Source organism: Aulonocara sp. 'chitande type north' Nkhata Bay, linkage group LG1 (assembly GCF_057382095.1).
Source record: "Aulonocara sp. 'chitande type north' Nkhata Bay isolate Kocher_YH1m ecotype deep benthic linkage group LG1, A_spYH_male_GT1.1, whole genome shotgun sequence".
In the NCBI taxonomy this organism is placed as follows: Eukaryota; Metazoa; Chordata; class Actinopteri; order Cichliformes; family Cichlidae; genus Aulonocara; species Aulonocara sp. 'chitande type north' Nkhata Bay.
This window is the reverse complement of record NC_141344.1, coordinates 9,923,067-9,937,466: the sequence shown is the minus strand read 5'-3', so window position 1 is coordinate 9,937,466 and position 14,400 is coordinate 9,923,067. Positions and strand designations below refer to the sequence as shown.

At 41.9% G+C, this 14,400-nt stretch overlaps 1 protein-coding gene across 5 annotated transcripts in view; it reads left to right on the top strand.

Moving 5' to 3' along the window:
• Nucleotides 1–14,159, top strand: part of chd9 (chromodomain helicase DNA binding protein 9) — a 72,540-nt gene extending 58,381 nt beyond the window's left edge. For 4 of the 5 annotated variants that reach the window (XM_086263207.1, XM_086263291.1, XM_086263535.1 and 1 more), the window contains 16 exons: nt 1,910–1,999; nt 3,012–3,115; nt 3,432–3,549; nt 3,687–3,744; nt 3,976–4,024; nt 4,166–4,415; nt 4,826–5,031; nt 5,454–6,326; nt 6,479–6,648; nt 6,787–7,017; nt 7,948–8,122; nt 8,703–8,851; nt 9,070–9,300; nt 9,499–9,648; nt 9,789–9,893; nt 10,260–14,159. In XM_086263207.1, the coding sequence (XP_086119333.1) occupies nt 1,910–1,999; nt 3,012–3,115; nt 3,432–3,549; nt 3,687–3,744; nt 3,976–4,024; nt 4,166–4,415; nt 4,826–5,031; nt 5,454–6,326; nt 6,479–6,648; nt 6,787–7,017; nt 7,948–8,122; nt 8,703–8,851; nt 9,070–9,300; nt 9,499–9,648; nt 9,789–9,893; nt 10,260–11,261 (3,961 nt within the window). In that variant the 3' untranslated portion in view covers nt 11,262–14,159. The remainder of the gene's footprint in view (nt 1–1,909; nt 2,000–3,011; nt 3,116–3,431; nt 3,550–3,686; nt 3,745–3,975; nt 4,025–4,165; nt 4,416–4,825; nt 5,032–5,453; nt 6,327–6,478; nt 6,649–6,786; nt 7,018–7,947; nt 8,123–8,702; nt 8,852–9,069; nt 9,301–9,498; nt 9,649–9,788; nt 9,894–10,259) is intronic. The other variant, XM_086263371.1, reaches the window with a different exon arrangement.
• The last annotated feature ends 241 nt before the right edge of the window (nt 14,160–14,400 follow it).

Genomic DNA, 14,400 nt, shown 5'->3' with positions numbered 1-14,400 from the left:
CGGGCAATTGGGGACATGCAGCTAGCAGGGTTTGCTGACTTGTGCGTTTTCCCTCTGAGGACCTGGAATGTGACTGGTGGGGTGGGGGTGTGCACTGGCTTCTTAACAGACCCACAAATGTAGGACACAGCTCTTGCACAGCAATGGTTGCTATAGGAAGAAGGGGTAAATTACTGTAGACTGTTTGCTAAAAGACTTGAAAAGTTTAAAGCATCAACAGGTTATGAAACTGGATCATAGTGGGTGATAACGATGTGAACATCTTGGACCTTACTGAATAAAATGCAGTAGATTTTTTTTCCCCTTTTTACTGCATGCTGAATAATATAATTATGAAAATATACTTATACTATGCAGGTTTAAGAAGGCATTTTATGGTCATTGCGTGTTTTGGATGAGAATATTATCTATGATGAAGAATCTCTCTGTTACGCTGATGGTGTTTTCTATGTACAGCCCATTGGAGATTTTTTGCATGCCACTCATGTCAGACATACTTGGGTTATTTGTTTTTGAAAGACTGTGTTTGACTGTGCTGAGATCCTCTGCAGCCTCTCTGAGTGAACCACATCTCTCACACACAAACACAAATGCAACTAACAGAGGCTTGGAAAAGGGGTGCTGACAGGCAGAGGAAGCAGCAGCTGCTCCTGGGCGGGTCCAGTCACACAGGAATATGGAGGGTGAGGACGGAGGGAGGAGGACGTTCAGCTCTAATTTACCAGAGCCACAAGTCCAGGCCGGTCAACACAGACATCCATCACTCCTACAGATGGACAGACTCTGGAGCCCTCCGGTTGTTCATGGTCGTGTCAGTAAATGAAAGAAGGATTTTGGGCTCATTTATAACAATATTTAGCCTAGTTATACCAGAAGAAAGATGGAATGCCTGACATGATGTATTTGTGAGCAGCAGCCCACAGTTTTTTCAGTGCTCTTGATAGAAAAGCTGTGCTGAAAAGAAGCCTTGGCAGGAGAAGCAATGGATCCATATGATGATGTATGAATATAGTGGTATAAGTGATGAGAAAAAGTGGTCACAAATACAAGGAAGCAGACTAGCCTGCCAACAATGGTACTAACAGAGATGTGACCTAAAAAAATCATTTTAGGATTTTTCAAAATTCATTCATTTATTTATTTATTTTTGTCCTTGAAACCTGAGAGCCAAAATTGGCCAACAGGCATCATGATGTGTTCTTACAGAATGACTAGACCGTAGGTCTTCGTCACCAAGAAAATCTCAAGGCTTGCTAGACGCTACAGCTCTGGTACACCAGCACATCGGTTCCCAGCACTTCACTGTCTGCGCTCAAAGCCTGCTGCCTGTAATGTGCGATCATGCATCACAGAGCTAATGTCTCCCCTGTGAGTCAGCCTCCTCTCTACCTTGTCAGCCTCGACTTCCCAGCCTTCATCTACTGCCAGTACAACCACATGACAACTGGAGAGAGACGCTTGTCTGTTCATTCAGTCCTCAGAGCCGAGCTGTGGATGTGCTCATGACTCCCTTGTGACGTCTATACAATAATGTCACTCTAAGTGATACAATAATTCATAGTTAATTGATCAGGGTTGGCACATATGCCGGTCTCTTCAGAAGAGTTGGGTAGAGTCTCCTGCTCCGTCAAAGGCCAGTACAGTGGAGTATTTATAGCTGTACTTTGCTCTTAGTACACTTAAAGATGAGAGATTATAGGCATAAATTGATGAATGTGACTAAATGTATAAGTGAAAATGAAATGAGTATACAATACAGTCTGTAGTCTGACCACACAGTTAATTGCATTCTGCCCAACAAATTGGTGAGTCTGTGTGCGTATGTCTGTGTATTGTGTATTACTTCTGCTTGCTCAGCAGGGCTGAGTGGTCAGGGCTTTGTTCTGACCAGTGGGTTTTCTCTGTGCAGGGTGCTGCTCAGGGTCAGAATGCTCTACTACCTGAAACAAGAGGTGATAGGAAGCCAGGCCCAGAAGGTGCTAGATGGCGTGGACTCCAGGTGAGCTTGACTTTTACCTAGTCTGATGTCAACTTGGGTTGTTTGCACTGAGAATTAAAACCGTTTATCACTAAGATGAGTTTTTCCTGCAACTCTTATTGCTTGGGTCTCCATTAGAATTTATTTTTGGCAAGGACTATACTATACTCTTCTTAGGACATAACTCATCTGTTTATACTTAGCAGTAGACAGCTTTTAAACCTTTATGCAGCATTTTTATAATTGTACACTACTCGCAATCTCACTGTACAGAAAAGACCAATGCTTCCTCTGCCTTAATACAACAGTAAATGCCTTGATAGAGATGTTAAATGACAACTCTGGTTAAAGGGTTAAAGGCGTTGCCACAGACTTCTCTCCTGGAGTGGTGTCATTAGCCTATGGTATCAACCTGTTGAGGGAACAAATGATCAGCCAAATTCATTAGAAGGTTGCAGAGCTCCACCTGCTGGTGAAAGACGGGACTTATTTATTTTCTGCTCAAGAACAAGATGGTTCAACTACAGTGCTTTTGCATCTTTGACGTGGCCAGATTCAACACTAAATTCACTATAGCAACCTTATTTGTATTTAAGGTATAATGCCACATTGTGATCTTTTCAAAAACATGCCAACTGCCATGAACATGAAATGACTATTTACATTTTACAAATAGCTTTGTATGGATTAACAATAAAAGACGTTTGTATTGAAGCAAATAGATGTATAAGGGTTTTGTTTTTTGTTTTTTTTAAGTTGTTTAATCAAAAAAAATATATATATATTTTTATGCTAAATTGTTTATTTCAAACAGTACATTTGTATTTCTGAGCAGAAAATCATTATATCAAATAAAGCTCTTAACGACCAAAAAAAAAAAAAAGTTGTTTAATCAAATCCAGCTGCTTTTTAAAAATGCATCAAGAAGTATCTTTTGAAAAACGGTCACAACTATCAGCAAGTATATTGAAATGTATAAACATCACTCCCCATAATACCCGTCTAAAGCTGTGCGTCTTCTTGTCCTCTACAGTGAAGTAAAGATCTGGGTTCCAGAGCCTGACAATTCAGAGCTTCCAGCACTGTGGTGGGATGCAATCTCTGACAAGTGTCTTCTGCTGGGTGTCTTTAAGCATGGTAACACAGTTTTTCTACTAATGTGACTTGCTTGTTTGTTTGTTTGTTTGTTTTAAAACTTCAGTACAAAAAATGTAATTCTGGATTTTAAGTTCCAACTAAAAGTTAGCTTTTAAGTTAAGCTTTTTCCGTGATGATAGTGGTGAGTTTGGTGAAAAGGAAAAGTCAGCATTTGTTATTTAAAGTACCATCAGTGGAAACCTGCTAAAATATTTTTCGTTGGTGGGAAATGAACCAGCTTGTCTACTTCATATCTGTTTCCATGCATTATCCTTAACTAATTTTGGTGTTTACTTATCCTCCTGTGCTTTCCCAGGTTATGAGAAGTACAACACTATTCGTGGAGACCCTACCCTGTGTTTCCTAGAGCGTGTGGGAAAACCAGATGAGAAGGCCATCGCTGCTGAACAGAGAAACAATGATTTCATGGATGGGTGAGTACACGACACCCACCTGAACTGTTAAAATACTTTGTCTTTTACTTTAATTTGATTAGGCTGGTCCAGATATCTTTTAATCTGTCATCTGCAAAAAAAACCCAACAAGACACAAACTTTCTCTATGTGGATAGGGATGTGGATGATCCAGAATACAAGCCTGCTCCAGCACTGTTAAAGGACGACATGGAGGTAAGGTCACAAGACTCAAAGGTGAATGTTGCTATTTGATATTTATTCCCCAAAATGTTATTCTGTTCATGTGGATGTAGCGTTTTTCTGTTCAGCTGAACAGAATCAACTTTTTAGGATTTCCTTACCTGGATGATTGAGCATGCATCAAGATATTTGATACTTAATTTGACTTGTTGGGGTTGTCAGTTCTCCAGTAATCTTCTTTAAACATATATTCTTCTCATTCAGGACGACGCCTCTTCTCCTGGAGACTTGGTTATCACTGACAGTGCTGGAGGTAAGTATTAGATTCACAGCAAATTATCATGATTACAAGCACAGGCCTCCCACGGGCAGGAGAAATCTAGAGATTTCAAGTGGTAAATTCAATAAAAATATTAGAAATAATGCCACTCTTTTTGCTGTTTATTTAATTCAGATCCTGTTCCAGTGACAGAAAGTGAAAGTGCCTACTGGCCCTCCCCCTCAGTGCTGACAGCCAGGCTGAGACGTCTGATAACAGCTTCTCAGCGCTACACCAAGAGCCGCCAGATCCTACACATCCACCAGACTCAGTCTCAGTCCTCCCAGCAGACTATGGTGCTGTCTGCTCCACTTTGCCCGCTACCCCCCACTCTCAACGACACCCTCAACCCCAAGATGGCTGCCAAGATTGAACGGCAACAAAGGTTAGAACACAGATTATATCAGTGATGGCTGAAAAAGAAGCAATTCAATATTCATATGCTCTCGTAAAAGCAGAATATTATGTGTCGGGGTTGGGCAGTGTGGGAACCCATTACCCAATCTGCTGACATAGCCTCCCAGAGCAACAGGCAATTTTCTAGGATTTCAAATGGGCCAATGGATATTCATTTTCAGTTTTACAAATAGTAAAAATAGTAAATACAAATCAAGATTGTTAACGATAGCCATCAGTCTTCTGATGCACTTTTTCAAATTCTATTCTTAGTATCGCAGTTTCAAACATGACTGGTCAATAGTATGCCAACCAGACATCAGAAATCTTTTTTTTTTTTTTTAAGAGAGAGCGTATGTTTAACTAATAGAATTTAAATTTATTTTCCACTTTCAACAGATGGACCAGACGAGAAGAGGCTGACTTTTATCGCGTTGTCTCTACTTTTGGTGTCGTTTTTGACCCAAACCTCGGGCGGTTTGATTGGACCAAGTTCAGGGCTATGGCTCGGCTGCACAAGAAGACTGATGAGAGCCTGCAGAAATACCTTTGTGCTTTTACTGCCATGTGCCGACGTGTGTGTCGCCTGCCACCTAAAGAGGGAGGTCAGATGCTCATTTTCTTATTTGCAGACATGTATGCAGATCACAATGTCATATATTATGGTCCAGTCACACCTATATCTGAAGGGAAGATCCTTCAGATTATTTTCAACAGTTAGTGTCTCTAAGCCATTTGATCTCATCAAGAAAATCCATTTAGTTGGATAACTTAACGTGAAAACAGTGCTTCATGTAGTATGTGGCTCACTCAATCCTGACTCCAAGGTTCTGTTTTGGAGGATGGTCTGTAACACCTTAGTAAACAAGCTGGCTCAGCAGTTCTGAGGTAGACGACTGACTGATAAGGTTAATCATTTGTGGAAAGATAAACACTGTGACATTGAAGCTCCAGACAAAAACAAGTCTGAGAGTTTCCTGTTGAGAATTTTTTTTTTTCTCAAACCTGCTTGTTCATTTTGTTCCAGACTCTGCAGTGGACCCTTCTCTAAACATCCAGCCCATTACAGAAGAGCGAGCATCTCGTACCCTGTACAGAATAGAGCTGCTTCGGCAGGTGAGGGAACAAGTCCTTCGACATCAATTATTGTACGAGCGTCTGCCACTGTGTCAGATGAGCTCTGACTTACCTGTTTGGTGGGAGGCTGGTAGTCATGACCGTGACCTGCTAATTGGTGCTGCAAAGCATGGTGTAAGTCGCACTGATTACCACATTCTGAGAGACCCTGAACTCAGCTTCATGGCTGCCCAACGCAACTACAGTCAAACAAAAGCTGCACAGCAGCAATCACGTACATCCACACCGCTCTTACACCCTCAGTACCAAGCTACCACTTCAGTGTTGACAGGCTCTCCACTGCCTCCACCCACTCAAAGAGACGCAGACCTATGTGGGGTCACGCCCAAAGTGGAACCAATTTCAGAGGGTGAGGAGAGCAAGGAAAGACAGGGAGCAAGTTGGACCCCGACTCAAGCACCAGCTACTCCCACAGGTCTGGAAGAGAAGCCTGTTTCAGTAACCAGGGACAATGAAAGGCAGATGGTGGCAGCACGAACGAAACCCCTCACACCCAACTCCTCAGAGAGGAAACCGAAGAAGACCAAGAGGGGCCGCAAGGACGCCAGGCATGGCACAGAGTCCGACTCAGATGGCTCCTCCTCAAGTTCGACGTCACGCTCTTCTTCCTCTTCATCGTCATCCTCATCTTCCTCATCACATTCAGGGTCCAGCTCCTCCTCTTCTTCTTCATCTTGCTCTTCTGGCTCTTCATCATCATCATCCTCCTCCTCATCTTCTTCTGATGACAGTGAAAGTGAGGGAGAGGAAGGAAAAAAGAAGGGTGAGTACTTTCTTATGCAAGTTCCAGAAAACTTAAAGCAAGTAATGTTTTGTTAGGAGTGCTGACAGTGAGCTTTTCTAGGTTCAAATAAATGCATTTTCTCTGTTTCATTCTTTGTGGATCTCAAATGTCTTTTTGCCGATTTTTCTCAGTCCCCACTGTTACAAGTGTAAAGGGATTTGATGAGGACAGTGTGGCATCTCTCAGCGCTACGCAGGATGAAACACAAGACACCCATGTAGCTGAGAATGGCATCTCCAACAACTCTTCACACCCTTTCCAGGGTGGAGGGTACATGCTGGCTGCATCATACTGGCCAAAGGTGATTAACTATGCATATGTGCGGTTTGCATAATTTGCTGATGATGTAATGCTGAAAACACATTAATATGTCCACTTACAGTGTGGTCAGGTGCTGTGGGGAAATCGCACTAAAATTCTGTGGCTCTTGCTTTTTAAGGATCGCGTGATTATTAACCGCCTGGACAGCATTTGCCAGGCAGTGCTTAAAGGCAAATGGCCGGGAACACGTCGGGTCTATGAGCCTGGAGGCGCTGTGGCCTCCTTCTACACCACCAAGCTGCTGGACAATGCCAACAGCATGTGCGAGGACCCCTCTGCTTCACCACAGGGGTCAAAGGTGACCAAGCATGTTGCAGAAAACAAGGAGTTCTCAGTAAAACTCAACGATGTATGTTGATTTCTCCCTTCCTCCCCTCCTCCCTCTGCTTCGCCCTAATCCTAGGACCCTACCACTTCCTGCTGCCATGACCGGTGTTAGTTGCCGTGTTCAGCATGTTTCTCTGGTTTTCTTCCTGCTTTCCTTTGGGTATGATTAGTGGTTTTGACTGCCTGGCAGGAGGAGAGATTAATTTAATAGCAGCCTTCCTCTCTTTTCCCACACACTCAATTTGAATTGGGCTCTTGGGCTGTGATTACATGAGCACAAATCAGTCAGTCATGAGAATATAATAAGGTTCAGTCTGAAGCCTCTCTAGACTGAAGGGGGTCTTGCTAATAATCAGATTGAAATGGAGACCTCTGCTGTGGGTGTTCTCTGATATGCTCCTAAGCAATGTGGCCATTAACATGGCAGGCTTCAGATTTGCTTGTATTCATCTTTCCTTTTATGCTGTTTTTTGATGGGGATCATTTTCCAAATTTATGGTTTTTACCATCACAGATCATTAAACACCAGAAGCTTGTTACCTTCAATATTAAGATATTATATGCTGACAGCAGCTATTGCTTTGGCATGGCTTTCAACTCCAGTCTGAAAAAGCTTTACCCACTGCTTTGCTAAGCACTACCCACTGTGTGTCCATGTGTCCCAGTATTACTAACCAGAAAATATCTGAACAAGATTTGTTTTTATTTTGTGAGAAACTTTTTACAAGATGAATTAACAAAGATCTCAAGTAAGCATTTCCATTAAGAGAGAGCAATGAGAACAGCAGTCCTAGTCATCCTTAAATCACAAGACAAAAAGAATGTGATCATTCAGGAAAGTCTCAGACAGACTCAACAAATAAAGTCTAAAGCTTTTCTTTGTTTATAAATCTGTACATTTCCCCGACAGTCATTTTCCTAGACTTGTCTTACACTGTTGTCTGTATAACAGGAGGGAGGTCTGAAGTTGACCTTCCAGAAACAGGGTCTACCTCTGAAGAGGGCCCTGGAGTCTGAGGAAGGTCCCCAGGCCCAGCAGCAGTACCTGGCTCGGCTTCATGAGCTCCAGAGTGCCTCAGATACAGGACTTGCTGACATCACCAAACCTCAGTCCAGCTTCCAGACGGGTATGTTTCTTTAAAAATAATCTTCCTCAACAGATTTGGCGTATGAATACGCAAATCTCTAGGCAACAGGAAAGACTTTAGGCAGCAGAAGTTCTCTGTTTGTAGTCCAAGTAGTGTTGACCATTCATATTTGAGTAGGCTTTAGTTGTGTGCAGTTAAACAGTTGGTGTTATCCAAAAAGGGAATACATTGCACTATAGAAATGTATTGCCTGATGATGTGTGCTGTCTAAAATATATCTGAATGTAAATAGAGCAAAGATCTGAGCATCTGTTCGTGCACAGTGTGCTGAAATGGACAATGCTGTTTTTCTTTAGCACCACAAGATGGTAGCAAAGGATCAGAGAAAAACAGTCTGGACTGTTGCATTGGCTTTGCGTACTCAATACAGACATTTTCTTTATTAAATATCTTAATTCTGTAAGAAAATCATCTGGTCTGTTCATAATATTCTTAAATGTAAGAAAAAGTCAAAGTCCTGACACCAAAATATGAATGTGGCTCCAATTTAAGAAAAGATTTAGAGTTAGCCCTTTTTCTGACACAGTAGTTCACTGCTAACAGGCTGTTTCTCCTCCAGTTCCTACAGGTCTTACTGGTCAGATGAGGCCAAATGGAGTAATAGATGGCCAGCCAGTGGTTAAAAGGAGGAGAGGGAGGAGGAAGAACGTTGAGGGAATGGACCTGCTCTTCATGAACAAGAGTAGAGTCCCAACAGTTCCCGATCAGGTAAGCAGTTGTTCTGTTAGCTGAGCATACTTCTTAGTAAGTATGTTATGCTAGAAATCAGAAAACAATCACAAATGGCAGTTTCCTGATTTTTTTTATTTTATTTTTGGAACCAATTATATTTGTTAAAAGTGCTCTTCTGATTTTTTTTTTTTTTTTTTTTTAATGGCTGTTCTGCAAAGTATACAGTATATAATGACATGCTCATATGCTTTCAGGTACCTCCAGGGTGGGGGGGTATTGGCCAGGTGGGCATGACTCCAGGCCCTGCATCAAGCTACAGTCAGAACCCCAGTCAGGTCCCTGCAGACACTGAGAGCAGGGTCCCGGTTATCAACCTGAAAGATGGCACCCGGCTGGCTGGGGATGATGCCCCCAGGAGGAAAGAACTGGAGCAGTGGCTAAAAGAAAACCCTGGCTTTGTGGCAGACACAGGAGCTTTTATCTGTGTAAGTGTTCCAAGGGCTTCAAATTCTTCTTGTCTGTTGAAAAGAGACAATTCCTGATTAACTAAAATAATAGATATTTAGAAACATTATTTTATTTAGTACATATTTAATTAAAAAAACAGAGGAACCAGTATGAGCAGAAAACTTCTTGTAGTTAGACATTCTATGTAACTAACTGTCGTTACATTTCATGTTTAGGGGGTAAATAAGATGCAAATGCAGTTCCACTTCCAGGATGGCCGGCCAAAGCAGAAAAGGCACCGCTGTAGAAACCCCAACAAGATTGATGTGAACAGCTTGACGGGAGAAGAAAGGGTCCAGATCATCAACAGGAGAAACGCACGCAAGGTGTGTTGGTGGTGTTTAAGTCATAACCAGCCATACAAATACAAAGATGGCTTTTAATTTGTTAATAATCATTTTGACAGTGTGTACATTATAACAGTGATGTGCACTTGGGTTTATGTTGTCTGTATTCTTTCTTGAAGATTGGTGGAGCCTTTGCTCCTCCGCTGAAGGACCTATGCCGATTCCTTCAGGAAAACCCAGAGTATGGAGTCCCGCCTGAATGGGCCGATGTTGTTAAACAGTCGGTAAGTTACAGAGTAACACTTCCCTCACATATTATAAAATTTATACCTTATAAAATTTAAACAGGCGTAAGTTCTACTGTCATGAAGGTTTTAACCTGTTTCTGATCATTTTAGAGACGGCAGTTTGGTGCCATCGAAATGGTTTTTAAATTCACCCCATTCATGTTATTGAGTGCAGATAGTAGTAAAACTGGCCTGACTAACCTTAATGCATATGTTCAAATATGTGCTGTTCTTCTTCTCTTAGGACAACATTAGTTTTATCTCAATGAGCCTAATTAAGTAACAGTGAACTGTTGTCACTGTCACTACCTGACTATTTGCTTGTATTGGGGAACCCTACCAACATCATTCCATCTTTTCCAGGGTTACCTCCCAGAGAGCATGTTTGACAGGATCCTGACTGGACCCATTGTTCCAGAGGAGGTAAGTCGGCGTGGACGGCGACCTAAGAATCCTTTGGCCAAGGCAGCGGCAGCTGCAGCTGCAGCGGCAGGAGCACCACCTAACCCGGCAGCCTCGGCACTAGGTTTGAACCCACTGCTGGCAAACGGCCTCCTCTCTGGAATGGACCTCACGAGTCTGCAGGCCTTCCAGCAAAACCTCCAGAATTTACAGTCCCTGCAGCTCACTGCAGGCCTGATGGGGCTGCCGTCTGATGCTAGTAACCTGGCTGCAAGTAACTTGGCTGCCATGTTTCCCATGATGCTGTCTGGTATGGCTGGACTGCCAAACCTCCTCAGTATGGGCAGCTTGCTTGGGAAGCCTGCTCAGGAAGCTGCAGGAGGCTCTGAAGAGAAAACAAAGGGAATAACCAGCGGTGGGACAGGAGAGCCAACTGCCTCTAAAGCCCCCTCTCACACCTCAGACACCAAAGGAGAAAGGACAGAGGGCTCAAACACGACTCCTTCCTCCACTTCCAGCTCTGCTTCCTCTTCCTCCGCCACACAAAGTGCTTCAGCTGCCTCTGCAGCCTCCAGTCAGCCACTGTCTCTTAACCCCTTGTTACTCTCCAGTATGCTTTACCCAGGGACGCTTCTCACTCCAGGCCTTAACCTTCCTGTGTCCACCACACAGCCACAGAGCTCAAACAGTGACCCCACCCTTCCAACTGCTCCTCCTCTACCTTCAGTTTCCCAGTCATCACATCAGGAGACAGAGCAGCCAGAGGGAGACAAGGATGGAGAGGAGGAAGACGAGCTTTTGGAAGACGCTTTGGATGAGGGGGAGGAGGAGGAAGAGGATGAATCCATAGAACAAAAGGATAACAGTGGTCCTGAAGGTTCAGGGAAAGCAGAGTCTTCTTCATCAGAGTCTGGGAGCTCTTCCTCATCCTCAGACGATTCAGACTCAAGTGATGAGGACTGATCCTACAAATATATAAATATAAATTTATTTATGTATTGCCTAGAAATGTATACATATATTCACATATATATATGGATTTTCCAGCACTTCTGTTGTGATTTCTTTACATGTAAATACAAGAACTAACTACAATGTTCTGTAATAAAGACTACAAAAACCTTTAAAAAAGAAATAAAAAAATAGGAAAAACTGACCTAAAGAAACTGAAATAAAATGTCAATGTTTGTTCACAAGGTACAGTCTTGTTTTGAGACATTTTGCATGTCAGACTTTAGTAGATTTCTGAACTCTGAACTTGTACCATGCAATTATTGCAACAAAAAAGGCATTATTGTAATTATGTCAGGATTAATTTTATTAAAAGAAGTAAAACTACATCAACACGCTCTTTGAGCTGTACTATTAATATATTTTGATTGTCAGGGGTGTGGGGAATGACACTTGACAAACACTTTGGGTTCTCTTGTAAATAGTACTTTTACAGGTTCGTTGACACTTATGCTTTGCAGATCATACGTTGGATATGTCAGCAATAACTTGGGCAGCTAATGAATGTCACTGAAGCTGTAGATTCTCTGTCTGCCATGTTCCACCCGAGTGCACAACTCTCACAAACCTGTCAAATACCTTCATATCATCTTGAAGAGGTTATTTATCACTTCTCCTTGTCCAGGTAGGAAATGATTCCTTCCTTAGTAAGGACTTGGAAAAATGGTAAAATTATTATTTTTCCAGACGTACACAAGCTTAAATCTGTCTTTCAAAAAAAAAGAAGAAGTTAAACATAATTCATTTCTCTACTGTCTGACTTTACATTTTAATATTCACCATCACCTTACAAACATGCCACAGCATGTTCAAGGCGCACTTTAGCCACCAACAGTAGGCATTCACATTCACCTGCACATCTCTTAATTATAACTAAAAGCTCCTTGAGCTGCGGTAACAGAGAAAAACCTTCTACTGTGTGCCAAAAAACTGCCCTTTGACCCTTGGCGGTCTTGACGGAGTTGTTTGGTCTTTGTAGTGTTGATGGATATTATTTCTACAACCCCGATGTATTTGACTGAATCTTACCTCAACTTTGCTAAATGGATTGGCTTCACTGTGCAAATGTACATGTGCATGGGTGTGTGTGTGATCTGTCAATGTACACAATGTTCTCATCTCTGCTGGAATGTGTGTCAGAGGCCTTTTTTGATTTTATTTTAAATGAAACCTTCCTCTGTGTTTTGCTTCCTGAGCTGCTCCTCTCGCCGCATCCATAACTCACCAGGCTGTATGTTAGGTGGTGGTGTGGGGGCTGACAGGCTATGAGACGTAAAAAACCGCATTGCTGTTGTTTTTTTTGGTTTTTTTGTCGTTTTGTTTTTTTAATACCGTCAAAAATTTCTCTTTGGAAATTTGGAGGATTCAAGTGCTTGATGATACGCATTGCATGGCAACCTGTGTTCCTACAAAGCCCATGGGGCACAAGCACAAGTTAGTTCAGTTCCTGGCTAAGATTGTAGTATCACTGTCATTGTCTAAGTATTAAATTTTACGCAGTGCCACACGGGTTAGCTTCAGGAAGGGCTCAATAATAGCTTTTGTTGCTGGGAGTTTTCAGCGCTGTCTTGATTTATTTCACTTCACCCTCAACTCTGTTTTCTGACGAACAGAGCTTCAGATAGATGTAGAAGTGCCCTTATCCTGTACCTCACTCTCTTTCATTCACCGCTCACATCTACGCTCACTATCCATGCTTGTGTGTTTTGCTCAGCATCCGTGCACATGTCCATTTTAAACCTGTAACCAGGATATACACACAAACACTGGAGTTCACTCGAACCGAAGTACCTTTTTGTAAGTCTCTCTCAGCACAACAGTGCTTGCTCTAGGACTGCTGTTACACAGTGGACTGTTAGATACACAAATTATTTCCGAGGTGAGGTTTCTGTTTGGGCTGAGGGTGACAGCCCGCTGAAAAACCTGTTTAGTTCTTAAGTGTAGCTGTAGCATTTTTCTCCGTGGGTTCAGACATGAACAAAGACTGAAGACATGCCTGATTTCTAATGTTGCTTTAATGTGGTTTTCTTGTATGCCTGTTATATATAGACCTCGTCATGGGTTTGCTTGCAATGCAATTGCATTTTTTCTTTTTTAATTATTATTACTAACAGTACGGTATTTTTCTATGTCTGAGCAATGAACTTAAACATGCCACTGTCATTTTGTATATCTGCACCTCTACGCTCTTTAAACTTGTAGTGCCCTTATGCAAACACCCAGCCACTGCTACATCTGCTGTAGGTGACTGACTGATGACTTTTGCTACTTTTTGTTGCCCCGCAGCGATGGATTGATGACTGTGTTAATCCTCGTTAAGAGATAAATGTAGACACAAGATGGGACTTCTCGCTTTCATTGCTTTCCTTCCTTTTTTTCCTTCTTTTTGTAGAGGTTATATTGTATACAGACCTTGAAAGCACTGCTTGCTGCTAAAGAGGCTGTGCTGAATCTGCATTAAACACAGACACAAGAAAACAATGACCAATATGCAAGAGGAACGACAAAACACACTACTGCTGTACAGGGAGGTTTTCATACATGTAATCACTGAGATGACAAAACTACCATCATGGGGTTTGTATTTTTATTTCAAGCTTGATAGTATCCTAAATGTCACCCTGGTCAGTTTGTGTCTTTTTCTTTCTTTTCTTTTTTTTTTCTTTCTTTCTCATTGGACAGTTGATATATTTGCAAGTTGTGGTCTGTGTAGTCAAAATAATTCTTAATGTAGTGCAGGAAAACACGTCTTAAAAGTCATTTGTAATTTATTGGATTACTTTCTATGAAGTTCTATAGAGGAAATTGAGGTTTAATTATTTTTATTAAACATATTCTTCTGACTATCAATTAAGTGTGCCTTTTACTTTGTCCCAGGGACTTTTTGAAGAATTCAGTTATATCAAGGAGTTGACCGCTTTGTCTTGAATCCTTTAAAAAAATTGTACAGGTATATATCAAATTTTTGTTCAGCATCACAACACATGCAAAAATACATGTGTGTGTGTGTGTGTGTGTGTGTGTGTGTGTGTATATATTTGTGTAGCCTCAACATTAGTTTAGTTACACACATACTGCAGCAGGGCACTAG